Source organism: Carassius carassius, chromosome 23 (assembly GCF_963082965.1).
Source record: "Carassius carassius chromosome 23, fCarCar2.1, whole genome shotgun sequence".
NCBI classification, from domain to species: Eukaryota; Metazoa; Chordata; class Actinopteri; order Cypriniformes; family Cyprinidae; genus Carassius; species Carassius carassius.
In genome coordinates this window covers 26,037,109-26,052,792 of record NC_081777.1, presented here as the reverse complement: position 1 = coordinate 26,052,792, position 15,684 = coordinate 26,037,109, and the positions used below count along the sequence as shown (strand labels likewise).

General features: G+C 37.1%; 1 protein-coding gene across 5 annotated transcripts in view; it reads left to right on the top strand.

Moving 5' to 3' along the window:
* LOC132101653 (FYVE, RhoGEF and PH domain-containing protein 4-like) overlaps positions 1-15,279 on the top strand; it is a 43,056-nt gene extending 27,777 nt beyond the window's left edge. For all 5 annotated transcript variants that reach the window (XM_059506754.1, XM_059506756.1, XM_059506755.1 and 2 more), the window contains 16 exons: positions 2,011-2,151; positions 4,163-4,325; positions 8,250-8,658; positions 10,434-10,523; positions 10,659-10,804; positions 10,894-11,050; positions 11,332-11,470; positions 11,550-11,608; positions 12,490-12,636; positions 12,735-12,907; positions 13,023-13,053; positions 13,142-13,222; positions 13,789-13,923; positions 14,005-14,151; positions 14,753-14,893; positions 14,979-15,279. In XM_059506754.1, coding sequence (XP_059362737.1) covers positions 2,011-2,151; positions 4,163-4,325; positions 8,250-8,658; positions 10,434-10,523; positions 10,659-10,804; positions 10,894-11,050; positions 11,332-11,470; positions 11,550-11,608; positions 12,490-12,636; positions 12,735-12,907; positions 13,023-13,053; positions 13,142-13,222; positions 13,789-13,923; positions 14,005-14,151; positions 14,753-14,893; positions 14,979-15,230 — 2,411 coding nt within the window. In that variant the 3' untranslated portion in view covers positions 15,231-15,279. The remainder of the gene's footprint in view (positions 1-2,010; positions 2,152-4,162; positions 4,326-8,249; positions 8,659-10,433; positions 10,524-10,658; positions 10,805-10,893; positions 11,051-11,331; positions 11,471-11,549; positions 11,609-12,489; positions 12,637-12,734; positions 12,908-13,022; positions 13,054-13,141; positions 13,223-13,788; positions 13,924-14,004; positions 14,152-14,752; positions 14,894-14,978) is intronic.
* Positions 15,280-15,684: the final 405 nt, after the last annotated feature.

Here is a 15,684-nt window from a genome sequence, read left to right as displayed (position 1 = left end):
GTAAGCTTAAGAAATTTTGGAGAGGTTAACTTTATCATGTTGGTGTGGATACTATTATCATTATCTTTATAGTTCTTCTTGTGAACAGGCCTTAATTGTATGAGAACAGGGAAGTCCACACCACTATAACGATAACGAAACACAGGAACAATATCGTTGGAATTTAAATAGGAATCTAAACCAGGATTGCACCTACATTGATTTTATTGGGTGTGTGGACCTACATAGACTTAATATGTTTTATGACTGTGGTGTATGTTGACTGTAATGTGCACTAAAGATGTCATAGTAGCCAGTTCTTGCAATGGCAGTCTGCAAACTTTATGCATTTGTTTTATTTCATGATTTATGGTAGAGCACAGTCCTTTTAGAGGAAAGTCAGTTCATTCTGTGGCCATATTTGCAACTCCTTCGGGCAGCTATGTCAGGCATGCAAGACAAAGTGCCTGCTGTGCCTTACTAATTGGGGAAATACCGAATGTCAAAAACTTCTCGTCAAACTCACATTTTAAATATTTTCAATCAGCAACAAAATCGGACATGAGCTGTCCTATATAAATGCTGGTCCATTTGTTCAAACATGGTTAAAAATAGCATATTTCAGGTTCGTATCAAGTCAATCCGCATGAACAGCTGCAAGCGTGCATTTCAGGACACTGATTGTTTCTGTGGGCTGCATTTATGCAGCTGTAGTGATGCAAAGACTTCTGCCAATACTAATTGGCGATTGGCTGTTAAGAGAGCAAGACTTATTCGACTGTATTGTGTGTTGCAGTTTCTCCCATTCATAGTAATATGACTGAATGGTACATTATACACTCTTTGTTTAATGCCAGCAAAAAGAAAAATGAATGCAGTTTACTTCCTCAATGCACGTTCCTCATCTTATTGTGAATGATTTATGTGCATTTAATTTTTATCAATGCATGTCATTGTTAATTATATTTAAGTCATCAAAATGTAATAATTTAACGTTTCCTTCTCTGTTGACGTCACCACTAGCTAATAGAGACTGCATACTTGCATTTGCTTTGAATACTTGCTTTTTGTCTGGCTTCTTGCTGGAATGTAACATTAAAGATTAAATCAACCGCTTCACATAAAAATACATTAAGAAAACAAAAGGGGAAATCTGAAGGGGAATGTTCGTTAACACGCTACAGTATCTTAAAATCAAAATCTTTCTTTAACAAGTAACTATTTGCTCCACTTCTAAAATGATTTTACTAATTGCATGACCTCTTATTTTTTTATAACCCTTTCTCCAAAAACCTGCCAAGGAAACATTTTGCAATCCAGTCATTTTCTTGCAAAAGAAAAGCCATTTTATCTTGATTTGATGTTGATAAATATTAATAAAAACGTAGTGTTATATACTTTTTTTTTCTTTTCTTTTTTTTTTTCAAAGTATTTGTTACTTATGAGAAATAGTCTAATTTCTGCAGTAAAAATAGCCTACTGATATTTTGTTCTTGTTGTTTTGGAAAGTTTGCAGTTTTTCCTATACAACGTGGGAACCAAGATCATTTTCATGCATTTTTATTTTTATTTCACATCTAAGATGGATCACTGTTGCACTGTCATTTTAAGATCTGAACTTTTCAAGGTCAGCTGTGATTGTTGACAGATACGTGCATGCCTTACAGTATTTGCAAAGCTGTTTTTCAGGAAACATTTCTTGGTTAAGGTGAACAAAAAAGCTTCCTCATTGGTTGAATATTGATCATCCAAACAATCTGACACACTTTGTTCCGTAATCGACTCAGAGGAATTTGTGGTTATTTTTAGTCTTTGTTTCAAGTTTAAGTCATTTGAGTTTCAAGGGCACTTTTATATCAGCCCTGACTGATATCAGGAGCACAAAAACACAAAACCTCTTGCATTTCACTTCTGCACAGAGTGTTCTCGCTACTCAACTGAAGTTTGCACACAGTATGGCTTTCAAGCAAATCGATAAAACAATCTGCTTGTGAAACCACTTTATTCCCCTCCTTCTTTTCTCCTCTGCAGCCGTTGGTAGCCACAGTCCTGATGAGCAAGGTCTTCACAATGAGAAGCTGAGCCGTGGATGCAGATTCAGCAATAAGAGCCTTACTGGAGTAAATGGAAGAGTTTCAGGTCGACGGCCACCACTGCATCCCAAACCACAAGGTATGGAGATATGAGCACAGTATGCACACACATAACTCCTTCCATATTTACACAGAAGTACATGCTAAATAATTACTAGAAGTACATGCTAAACTGTCCATGGTAGACTTTATGCCATCAATGATTCCATGAAGAACCTTTTAATATCCCTGGAACCTTCCAGTTGCACAAAAGGTTCCTTATAGTGGAAAATAGGTTGGTTAGATTATTACAATTTTCTTCACACTAAGAAAAAAATGTTTTTTTTAAGAAATGTATACTTTGGAGAACTCCAAAATGGTTCTTCTATGACATCATCATTAAACCTATTTCTAGAACCTCATGTTGCACACAAATTTGCTTTTCCTTTTACAACAGTAAAGCGTCCTTGAACCCTTGAACTTGATCACTAAGCAGATTGTCTGTCTTGTTTGAAAAATGTGAATGATTTCCTAGTGATAAGAGTAACAGTTTATAGTATAACATTTATAAAGTTCTTTTGCTTTTTTAAGAAAAAAAAAAAGAGGTCAGCTCAGACAGACCCTAAAATTCTACCATGACATCGCTCTGCATATTTGCTGAAAAGTATTCTGAACATTGACTGCAGATATATGATTGTTGGTTTCAGAATGCTTCGCAGATAGGCATTGAGCTGGAACAGAGTTCCTCCTTCATAGAAACGTTTTTTATGTCTCTCTGTATTCTCATGTAAAATTAAAGGCAAAAAGCCCACTGACATAAACCTCAAAGACCACACTTACTGAATTAGAGATGTATGAAATGAGAGGGGCGGCCACTATTTATATTGGGCCAGACTGGATGGAGCCATGAGCTTTGCAATATCGCCACCCCATCAGATTTAGATTAGCTGTGATTTGCTCTCCGCAGGTAGAGACAGACTGTTTGGCTTCAAGATGCACTTCATCTCACCTTGCCGGGTATTATCTGATTCCATTGCAACATACTAAAGCTACACTGCCACCTTGTGACTACTGTTACAGCTTCCAGTTTAATAGCACTAAACCATGGACGTCCTGTCCTTCTCTTGGACTTTAGTTCCAACACACTTTCTTGAAAGTTTCTTTTGAGTCTGAAGACCTTGATTAGCTGATTCAGGTGTGTTTCATTGGACTTAGAGCTAAACTCTGCAGGACGCTTGCCCTCCCTGCAATAAACTAAGTGCTTCCTTAAAATAACTTCGCTATTGGGGGCTTTCCCATGTACATGTTCTATTTGGGCACTTTGTTTTACACTTCCTTACATGCAGTTAGAGGTGCAGTGAAGCTCAGGGCGGGTTTGCCCTTAAGCAAGACACTTAAAGGGATAGTTCCCCCAAAAAAGAAAATTCTGTCATTAATTACACTCCCTCATGCCGTTCCAAACCTGTAAGACCTTCATTCATCTTCAGAACACAAATATTTTATTTTTGATGAAATCCGAGAGCTTTCTGACCCTGCATCGACAGCAATGCAACTGAAATGTTCCCAGGCCCAGAAACGTAGTAAAGACATCAGTGGCTACGTCTTGTTTGCAAGCAGAGGAATGCACATGCATGTGTGATGGCACTGCAGTGAACTTGACGATGTGTGTCAAAGACTGACACAGAAGAGAAGAAATTGTTGAATAAAATCATTATTTTTGTTTGTTTGTGCACAAAATAAAAAAGTTTTCTCATATCTTCATAAAATTAAGGTTGACCCACTGATGTCACATGGACTTTTTAATGATGCCCTAACTACATTTGTGGGCCTTGAGCGTGATAGTTCCCTTGCTGTGTATGGAGGGTCAGAAAGCTCTTGGATTTCATCAAAAATATCTTAATTTGTGCTCTGAAGATGAATGAAGGTCTTAATGGGTTTAAAACAACATTAGGGGGAGTAATTAACCACAGACTTTTCTTTTTTGGGTGAACTATCCCATTAACAATGGCCATTGTGGAACCTTATTCCACTCGCGCTGGTACAGTAAATTCCGGCTTTGTTTCATTAAAATGCAAACATAATCTCTTTCCTCTTTGTGACTTTTCCCGCAGTGCCTCCTAAGCCAGAACACCTTCAGAGTCCGGTGACAGAAATCTCCTTTCCTCTGACTGCTGGAACATCACCCATCACTCCCAACATGGATGGAGGAGGAGTAGGAGGAGCAAAAGGGAAGGGCGTAGTGTCCAACCTCATCAGTCGCTTTGAGGCGAACAGGTAAACTTGCGATCCATATCTACCTCTTTTTCCTCTGTTCATGGATTTGAAGATACTGACATTCACTAACATAAGTTCATTGATCTTGTTTGCTTTTGCAAAAATATACCTTGAAAGTTTAATTAGTGTTTTCACATTAGTACACTAAAAATGTTTGGGTCAGTACGATTTTTTTTTAAACGTTTTTTTAAAAAAGACGTCTCACCAAGGATGCATTTATTTAATCAAAATTTTTTATTAATTTATCCCTGTGATGATAAAGCTGGATTTTCAGCTTCATTACTCCAGTCGTCAATGCCTTCAGAAATCATTCTAATATGCTGATTTGATACTCACAGATTTTCTTCTTAATATTTTGGTAGAATCCATGATGCATTTTGTCAGCATTCTTTTATGAATAAAAACTTTAGAATCAAAATAACAGCATATATGGAGTAGAAAACTCTTGTAACACTTTTGAGCAATTTAATGCATCTTTGGTGAATAAAAGTAGAAATTATTTTTTTGAATTGTTTGTGTTTGAATTTGGTTGTGTGAGAGAAATGCTGTGAAATCAGAGTCAGATGTGTAATGTGATTAAATTACTGTAAAGGAATGTCTGCTCTGACATTGCACAAGAAGATCAAAAAGCAGAAGCTAGTTTTTACTCTAACGTTCTGTTCAGTGTTTCTCAAGCATTGTGAAAAGAACTGGTTTTGTGTGAGACATTTGCTGTTTTGTGTGATAAAACTTCAACACAGGAGGTAAGATTGATTTATCAGTTTGTGTCTCTAGCCATCTATTCTTCACACGCATCTATTTTAAAAGAACTTAAAGCTGGTGTCATTCAACAAAGTGCAATGATTTATACTTTATAATGGCTCATGCCTTATGTTTTACTGCTGCCAATAGAGCTGTTCGTAATTTGTAGGCCGACCTGGAAGGCTAATTCACCATGGACTCCCTCTGGAATTTCTAATGGGTTTTTAAGAGTAAAATAAGATCTGTGATTCGCATTATTTGAAGAGACTTTCACATTTAGTTCTACAACATAAATTACACACTGTCATACCTCAAACATGAATCTTGAAATCATTGAACGGTTTGAAAAATAAAAGTTGCTAAATATGTCTAATTTATCAAGCACATAAACTCATAGGTTATGTTTTAAAAGCATACAGCACTTTCAAAATTTGAGGTAACAGAACAATTGTGAAAGTCTCAAGTAACATGAAATTCCCAATATACTATATTTTTGCCAAAAGCATTTCATTTTTTGTGATTTATTGTTAATGCATTTAGTTATTTATTAAACATTGGTGTCTTCGATCTCATTGCTTTTGCTGCTGTTTTATGAAATAAGCCACTTGAGGAAGTGCATTACTGTTTTTACCATGGTTACATGGCTTAAAACACCACAAACTCCCCTTAACCATGATGAATTCAGTGTGAAGCATTTGTTTTACTGCATAAAGTTCTTTCCTTTCATCTGCTATAAGTCTGTAGCTCAGCATCCCCACATGAAAAAATACTATAGTAATTTATAGTAAATACTGTAGTGTTTTGAACCATACTAAAGTGTATTATACTGTATATAGTATAGTATTTACAACACTTTTTAATGATTGCTACAGCAAACTGTAGTATTAACTATAGAAAACTGATCAACTGTAATAAATACTGTAGTATACTTTAGTTTACACTACAGTGAACTGTAGTGTATTGTAGTATAATATAAAATATAAACTTAGTAAAGTAATTTGGTTATATTACTAGTTGTTATATTACCACAGCAACTATAGAATTACCACAACAAATTAATTCAAGTACTTTACTATAGTATGGTTTAAAAACACTATAGTATTTACTATAAATTACTATAGTATTTTTTCATGTATTCAGGTCATATGAAACCATATGGCCACAGTACCAAAATGGACTGACCATTAAAACCCCGGTTCCTCACAAATAATCCCTGCAAGCCCTTATCCTGTTATGCCTGCCGGTCTAGTGCCATTGTGTTGTGTGTGGGTCAGAATCTGTGCAGGAATTCATCTGTAGCAAAGTAAGAGTGCACGAGTTGATGGAGTAAACCGGGGTCTGATAACTCCTGCAGCTGTCTGGCCTGGGCCAAGACGTATTTATGAATGCTGACCGAAGAGCCGTGACCTCAGACAACTGCAGGGGGTTGGTTTACAACCTCATGGGAAAAAGCTATGAAATCCAATACCGCCCTGCTTGTGTGGCTTGATTTGATAGCTTAATTTTAAAACCTGAAATACCTTGTTTGTAAATAGGTTTCATCATACCAGGTTACAAAGACTTGGCTTTTGTTCTTTGCAGATTTGAAATGTTTTGAGTCATGCACTGAACAAAATATTAGATGGCACATATTAATCCGTCTCCGCAGTCCAGAGCTCAACGGTATATTAATAGCTGTCTGTAATCTGGAGTGTACTGTAGTGCACCGTACCCTCAGATCCACATCTCTATTCTCTATCTCACAGGAAACGCTATCTGATCTAGAGGGCAGGTGGGCCGTAGACAGGGAAACACCTGGAGGTGCAGGATATCTGTGTGTCTGTGTGTGTGTGCGTGTGTGTGTGTGTGTGTGTGTGTGTGCATGAACCACAAAGCCTTATATTGTGGCTTAATTGTGTTTCGGTTTATGCACGCTTATGTGAAGTTATGAGTGGATCGTGTTTTTACAGTGGAGTTTTGATGATTATTAGGGATGCACAATATATCAGTGACCATGTTGCCAACAGTATCATTTTTATATCAGTATTGGTCTTGATAAGAAGCAAATGTTATCCAGACTTATTTTTCCCCCTATTTTTTTCCGTATATTTTAAGCTAAACAATTATTCATCTTCTCTATTGTACATTGTAATATTCTAATGCCTGATTTTACTTGTAAAATGCTTATACAGAAACAAAAGTAAGCTTAAATTGGGGTTTAGAATTGAACACATTTTTTGAATGTATAAACTGAAAATATCATGTCAGTTATGATATAAAATACATATTTTATGGTATGAAATATTAAATGTCTTCTATATTGTGCATCTCTGTTATTTATCGTTCACCAGTCAAAAAAGTATTCTTATTATTACACGGCGCTCTGGAATACTTGATTCTGATTGAACCATAAGTGAAGCTATATCATTTTGAGTTGCAATGATATTTTATGATCTTTTTTAAGGAACAAAGTCTCAGCTTTCGAATTTTATTAATTGCTTGGTAACACTTTGCAATACGTTTACATTAGTTACCATGAACTAACAATTAAAATAATTCTAAAGCATTTATCATTCTTAATGTTCATTTTTGACATTTCCTAATAGATTAATACAATTAAATGTTCTATTTGTGCATGAGACGTGAAATATTTTTCTTGTCAAAGCAGCTCAAATTGATAGATCCGGTCTTATGTATAGTATATAGTTATTAAGCAGCCGTGTAATAAGTGGGATCCTGTCCAGTCATCCTGTCATCATCATAAAATAAACCCCCTCCAGTATGATAAAAGAATGACCAGACTGTCTGGGTGCACTGTACATGATCTCTTACATAATTTATAGTTTGCTCCCACTGTTCCTGAAAGCATTTTGTTCCAAAGAGAAAGACCGTCTCGCTCTCTTGAGTGTGTAAATGTGTGTTCTTGCATGTTGGCATGTATCCTGAAGTAGGGCAGCCACGTTCTACCTCTCCTCACCCTCCCTATTCCTCCCATCCTCCTCCTATCCTCTTTTCCTCCACTCCTCCCATGACCCGCTCATTCACACATCCCCTGCAAACGCACACAAGACAGAGGGGCGGACGGAGTGTTCAACACTTCTTTTAACGCCATCACATTCACACAAAAAACTCCTCTTTCTCTTTCAGTTTTTTGAGTTCTCTGAAGGTGACCTTCCTCTACTTTCTCTCTCTCTCTCTCAACAGTCACACAGACATTCGGAGGGAGGGCACTCCTCTGAAACAGGTCAGCAGATCTCCTAACTGCAGCCCGGCTCACAAAAACTACCAGAGACAGACGGAGCAGCCCACAGACCCCGGCTCTCCTGCGAACACCCCTCGCCATGCTCTCAAACCCCCCAATGGGGTTCTAGCCCAACAAAGAGAACAGGACAGAAACCGGGAGATGGACGGAATCACGCACGGCACTGTTTCAGCCATGAGGACAGACAGGAAGGGACTGCTGAACGGAGATGCCGTCGATGCGGCTAAGAGGGAAATTACGGACGAGGACTGTGTAGATCCACCTCACACTCACACAGAACGGGCAGAAGAGGAGGAGAGGAGAGCGCCGGAACAGAATGACGTTGTGATGAACAGCGTCCCAGAGCCGAAGGTAAGATGGTTTTGGTATCGGAGAGGATTGGTGAGGAGTATGCTGTCTGATCCGCTCAGATTTTGTCCGTCCGTGTGAGAGAGAGTGTGTTCATGGAGTCATTAGTGACACTGTCACACAGTTATTTGACACATCAGGCCCGGCTGAGCCATGTGCCGTCTCATCCACCAGACGTTCACATTAGCCTTACAGACCAGGCCTTCATTTCCTCTGAAGAAAGCATTGCAGATGGATTAATGCTTCTAGTATTGTTATGTTTTTTAAGTCTTGTAGATATGGGTCAAGTAGACTGTAGTCTGTTGACAAAATCTTTCATTATGGTACACTTATGCACTCAAGGCCATTCTATATTGTTAGTATAGTCACGGCTAAGGGCCAAAATACAGCAAAGCTTTGAGCGCATTACTGCTTTTTAAAAACAGCTGCTATATATGACCAAAATGAATTGTATTATTACCATTTTTTTACCATTTCCATTTGTGTTATATCATAGTTTTATTTATTTTAAGATTAATTAAAATGTTATTTAGATTAGTTTATTGTTTTAAACAAAATATTTAATCATTAATAATAGTATTTGATTAACATTTTTTGGTCGCTATATAATTTCCATACTTACATTTGTGTTATTTAATAGTTTCATTTCTTTAGACGAAATATAAATGATAAAAGACCAGATTTTCGGACATGTGGACATGCGTGAAGCTTCAAAAACACAGACCTTCTATCACACCAGTCCCTCTTTTATTGGCCTAACTTGTTTCCTCTTTACCATCCTTTAATTTCCTGTCCTCTAAGGTAAGTTTCGACAATGCGCTTCTTTAGAATTGCAGTCAGCTGTGCCAAAGGCTGGATGTATTGGAAGTTAGCTTGGTTCTTTCGTCAGCTAAGTGGTGGAGGGTGTCTGAAATAGTTCAAAGGTTGTTTATGTGAGCTCTGATAAGAAGAGATAGGACATGTGTCATTAAAGTGCTGACAGGCAGATAGCAGTACTGTTTTTGGGCAGTGTACATCAGGAAGTTGCTTTAACAGACTGTGCAGCAAGTGTATGCCAGTGGATGTTCACTTGTGTATGGGTGTGTTAGAGAGAAAGGAGGGTGGAAATGTTCTGGGAAGGTGAGAAATGTAGGTGGAGTGGCAGTTCAGAGCTCTGTTTCCCTTCAGCCCTGAGCTGAGCTGGGTCTCACACCAGAGACACATCTACAGTGTTACAGTTCCCTCTCAGCAAATTCAACAGAAATGTGTTGTGTCATTTCAGTTGAAACGAGGCCAAAGCTCAGAACTTTAAACAATCTGAATTATTTATAGTACCCCAAGAAGAACTGGCGAAGGAAAGGTTTGAAGAAAGGCTTGTGACACGTAAAGTCTGAACTTTTTAAAAGTGAATAGAGGTCATATTCCACCCTAAAAATAAAAGGAAAAAACGTGAATTCATATTTTGCTTGAAGACTATCCATATTTTTGTAATCGTGGCATTATTTAGTTTTTATTATTTGTTATTTATTTTATTTATTATTATGTCATTATATAATTATTTTATATGCAAATGGTAAAGTATATAAAAGTTTACAAATGAGTATTTGTAGTAATGCTTTTTTTATTGTCATTCATATTTTATGTACAATGTTTTTTTGTGTGTGTGTGTGTGTGTGTGTGTTAAATATGACATTTTTCACCATCAGAGATCTTTAAACAGCAACATTTGCATGTAGATAATATGTAAAACAAATGATGCTGATTTGTATTTATGTTCAAATTGAACTTCTTTTATTTAGGAAACAAATGAGCAGAAGCTCTACAAGATCGCAAACGAACTTCTGCAGACAGAGAAGGCTTATGTTGCACGACTCAACTTATTAGATAAGGTAAGGGCTCATATTGTTTTTCCAAAGACTGACCAAACTCTTGCAAAGCCCTGAGTGGGAAACCAGTACAAGAGCATTGATGTTCAATCTGAAGTATGCACACAGACCATACATCATCTAACTCTGGCCCTGCAGGTGTTTTATGCCAAGCTGTTAGAAGAAGGAAAAAAAGACACGTTCCCCATGGATGTGGTGAAAAACATCTTTTCCAACATCTCTTCCATTAATACCTTCCACAGCCAGTTCCTTCTGCCTGACCTGGAAAAACGCATGGGAGAATGGTAAGACGTTCACGCTTTCTCTTCTCAGACGTTGTGTTTGGTTTCATCAGTAGGAATATGGTCTTAATGCTCTGAGATTTTCTCTCAAGGACGTCGACGCCTCGCATTGGGGACATCCTACAGAAACTCACTCCCTTTCTGAAGATGTACGCTGAGTATGTGAAGAACTTTGATAATGCCATGGATCTGCTGAAGCAATGGATGGACCGATCGCCGCCATTTAAAGCCATCATTCTGGAAATCCAGGTGAGCACTGATCTATATAGTCTTACACTGCAGTTTGTTACTCTTGAACACAAGGAGAGTCCTTTTCAATAGCCTGATTTTAAAAATACTGAATTATTTGAAAACAGAACATTTTTATCATTAATTAATAAGGATGTTGGTAGATGTTAGTACTGATATATGGGAGAACTACCAAAGATCATTTCAAAATAGCCAAATTACTCGTTCCTGATATACAGTATCTGTTTGTTTTTGCCTTCTTTAGTGTTTGTAGATTGACGTGTCTGTGTTTGTGTGTTCAGAGTCAAGAAGCGTGTGGAAGTCTGTCGCTGCAGCACCACATGTTGGAGCCCGTTCAGAGAGTGCCACGATACGAGATGCTGCTCAAAGACTATCTGAAGAAACTTCCTCACGATCACATAGACCGGCAGGACGCTGAGAGTGAGTTCAGCAGTGAACAGATTCCTAAATCAGACGTCAAACATGACCTTTTCGAAATGTGAAATATTTGTCTTTGCAGAGTCTTTAGAGATCATTTCCATGGCTGCCACTCATTCCAACACTGCCATTAGAAAAACAGTGAGTGTTCTTTATCTGCTGTACAAATGAATCTCTAGATTATGTCTAACAACCTTTTTTCAAAGAGTCAGTCACTTAAAGGGTTACTCCACCCCAAAATGAACATTTTGTCATTAATCACTTACCCCCATGTCGTTCCAAACCCGTAAAAGCTTTCTTTGTCTTCGGAACACAATTTAAGATATTTTGGATGAAAACCGGGAGGCTTGTGGCTGTCCCATAGACTGCCAAGTAAATACCACTGTCAAGGTCCAGAAAAGTATGAAAGACATTATCAGAATAGTCCATCTGCCATCAGTGGTACAACCGTAACATTATGAAGCGACGAATAGTTTTTGTATGCAAATAAAACAAAAATAACGACTTTATTAAACAATTTGTATGCAAATAAAACAAAAATAACGACTTTATTAAACAATTTGTATGCAAATAAAACAAAAATAGCGACTTTATTAAACAATTTGTATGCAAATAAAACAAAAATAACACCTTTATTAAACAATTTGTATGCAAATAAAACAAAAATAACGACTTTATTAAACAATTTGTATGCAAATAAAACAAAAATAATGACTTTATTAAACAATTTGTATGCAAATAAAACAAAAATAACACCTTTATTAAACAATTTGTATGCAAATAAAACAAAAATAATGACTTTATTAAACAATTTGAATGCAAATAAAACAAAAAGTTAACCCTTTAATAACTGACTCTCATTTTAATAACATCTTCAAAAAATGTTGATTAAATCTCAGAAATGTTAGACACTTCCAGCAAGGCTAAAATGATGTATTATTAAGTGCTTTTCTCTTGAAATTGAAAGGCAGGATCTACAGTATATTTCAGATTTTCTCTTTATACTGTCTTCTGTCTCTTAGGAAAACCTTAAGAAATTGCTGGAGATTTATGAGATGCTGGGGGAGGAAGAGGACGTTGTGAACCCTTCAAATGAGTTAATAAAAGAGGGTCATATTCTGAAGCTGGCAGCAAGAAACACTTCAGCCATGGACCGATATCTCTTTCTAGTAAGTCCATGCTGGCCATTACTGATCATAATTACAGTTCTGATTATAATAGCATTTGGCAATGTTTTATTATAAATCTCTGTTAACTCTTCCCACAGTTCAACAATATGCTGCTGTACTGTGTTCCAAAGTTCAGCTTGGTGGGACAGAAGTTTACGGTTCGCACACGTATCGGCATTGATGGCATGAAGGTGATGGAGACGTACAATGATGATTATCCTCACACCTTTCAGGTTTCTGGAAAGGAACGGACACTGGAGCTGCAGGCCAGGTACAGACTGGACCAACTGTGCTTGTGTTTCTAATGCAAACTGTGTATTCTTCAATACTGGGTGTTTTGAATGGTTGTCTACGGGTAAACGGTTTTTATTGTTGCCTTATTACAGCTCTGAACAGGATAAAGAAAGCTGGATAAAGGTAAAAAAATAACATCAGCTGTTTTCCTTGATGATTATTATCAAGTCTTTGGAAGTGCATTTTTTAAATGTCTTCATTTGTGTTTTAGGCGTTCCAGGAAACGATACACATCTATCTTCAGAAAAATGAGACCTTTAAGTCAGCATTCAAAGATGTGGAGGAAGTAACGGTCAGTGCGTCATCTTAGAAGTATTATAGAAGAGCATATTTAGAATATAGAATTATTTCAATATTATTTAAATTAAATACTGTTAAATACTGTTACTGTTAATTAAATGACAAATTTGGGATTATTTCAATTAATAATTAAAGAAAAATATTTATTTTATTTATTTAAATTATTATTAGATTTTTGAAGTATTTAAATATGATTTATTATTTTTTTATTATTATTATAAAAAAATTGAATTATTTAAATATTATTCAAATTAATAAAAGATGAAATGGAATAAAACATTGCATTATATGCTTTTAAAAACTAATTTATTTAAAATGATTCAGTTACATAAATAAATAATGAAATCCAAATGATTTATATTAACTTAGCCATGGCATCATGTCTCATTTCTGTAAAAAAGTACTACATTAATGCTAGATTAATTTGATGTTTAAATCTTATTGTGTAAGTCTGACTGAGGTTCTTGTTTTGTGCATATGTACTTATTTAGGACTATATTCATAGTAGTCCAGATTTGCTTGCTTTTATTGTTTACACATGTCTATATTTCTGTGTAGGATCTCAAGATATCAGAACTGGGTAAAAGAGCTCCTCGCTGGATCCGAGACAATGAGGTGACCATGTGCATGAGATGCAAAGAGGCCTTTAATGCCTTGACGCGCAGGAGACATCACTGTCGGGCCTGTGGATATGTAAGCAGCAGCAAACCAAAAACATTCTGTTTTCACGGTTTAAAAATGCTTTTCATGTGCTGAGATGTCGGTTTCATTCAGGTGGTCTGTGGGAAGTGCTCAGACTACAAAGCCCCTCTGGAATATGATGGGAATAAGATAAACAAGGTGTGCAAAGACTGTAACTCCATCCTGACAGGCCACATAGACAGCGAGGAGAGGGAGGGCAAGAAGAAGGGAATTCTAGAGGTGAGTTCAGGATCATGTGAGCTGGGGTCAGAACTGTGTTCTATAATGTATCAATGACCACACACTGGACTGTCAGAAAAAAGGACATAATATAACCTTGCAGTTGCAGTAACCAGTCATTAACAAACATTCAGTAGTGCTTAACAGATCAGTTGATGCACATTCATGAGTATGTATGAAAAAATACAAACTCGATATCAGTTTTTAATTCTAACTAGTTTGCATGAACTCATGATCTGTTTTAGCATCATGTAATGCAATAATGTTTATATTATTAATAAAGCGTATTATAAAGTGTTACCACTGGTACCCTGATGTTTTAACAATGTTTCGGTTTGATAACACATTAGAAGAGGAAGCAAAGCTAGAGTTATTTTAAAATACATTTGTGAAATATCAGTTTTGTTTGTTCCCTGTTCTAAATTGACACTTTTTTTGATGAAGTGCTCTGGCTTATCACAAATACTGAAAACCCGAACCCTTTTCTTTTACCTTCTTCTTGTTTTACTCACTTTCAGTGAATATCAGAGTGTGTCATCTCGCACAGGAGTGATAAAGCAGTCGCACTGCAGTGCTAAACTTCACTTCTTCTCCCTCACAGATTGAAGCCGCTCAGTTCTCGGGCAACAGTATCATGTGTGGCTTCCTGCAGTACTGCGAGAAGAACAAGCCCTGGCAGAAAGTCTGGTGTGTCATTCCTCAAAAAGAAGCTCTAGTTCTCTACTTGTACGGAGCACCTCAGGTCAGTGTGCTTTTATCTCACTGAACCTATTTCTGATCCTGCACAGCACTTCCTTTTACTAAACAAAGATTTACTTTCATCACAGGATGTCAAGGCCCAGTCCACGATTCCTCTGCTCGGCTACCAGGTGGAGGACAGCCTGAGAGCCACCGACCCTCCTGCGAGCTTCAGACTAACTCAGTCTAAATCAGTCCACAGCTTTGCAGCAGAGAGCGAGGATCTGAAACAGCGCTGGCTCAAAGTGATCCGTATGGCAGTGACAGGAGAGGTACCAGAATCGCCTGAAGAAAGCCATTCTACGGAAATCACCCAAGAGCCGAGCTCTAATGGTGTCTGAGCAAACCGAGCAAACTCTTGTAGAAGATTTTAGTACTGACGTGTCAGGGCTGTCGGTAGGAAAAGGTTTGACATTCCCGTTTGCCAGTTGTCCTGAAGTTCCATTTGGATTCTGAACACATCCAGAATATGGGGCTTTAAAGCATATGGATATCAGCTTGACCCTTACCTGACAGATTTTGAAGTTCACAAAGGCTGTACATGGAGGAACGGAGACATCCTATTCATCATCACACCATACTGACACAGCACTGTTTTAAGCCTGTATGTAAAAATGCACAATTCAGAACATTTACATGTTGTATGTATAGCATATTGAGGCAGAAATCCAGACGTGTTGACACCATTGTAAAATAATGATTTGTATATGCAGAACTTGAGCGCGTTTCAAAAGACAAGATTGCAATTTACTGCAAATATATACAGTATAATGCATTCAGATGCAAAATGCTCTG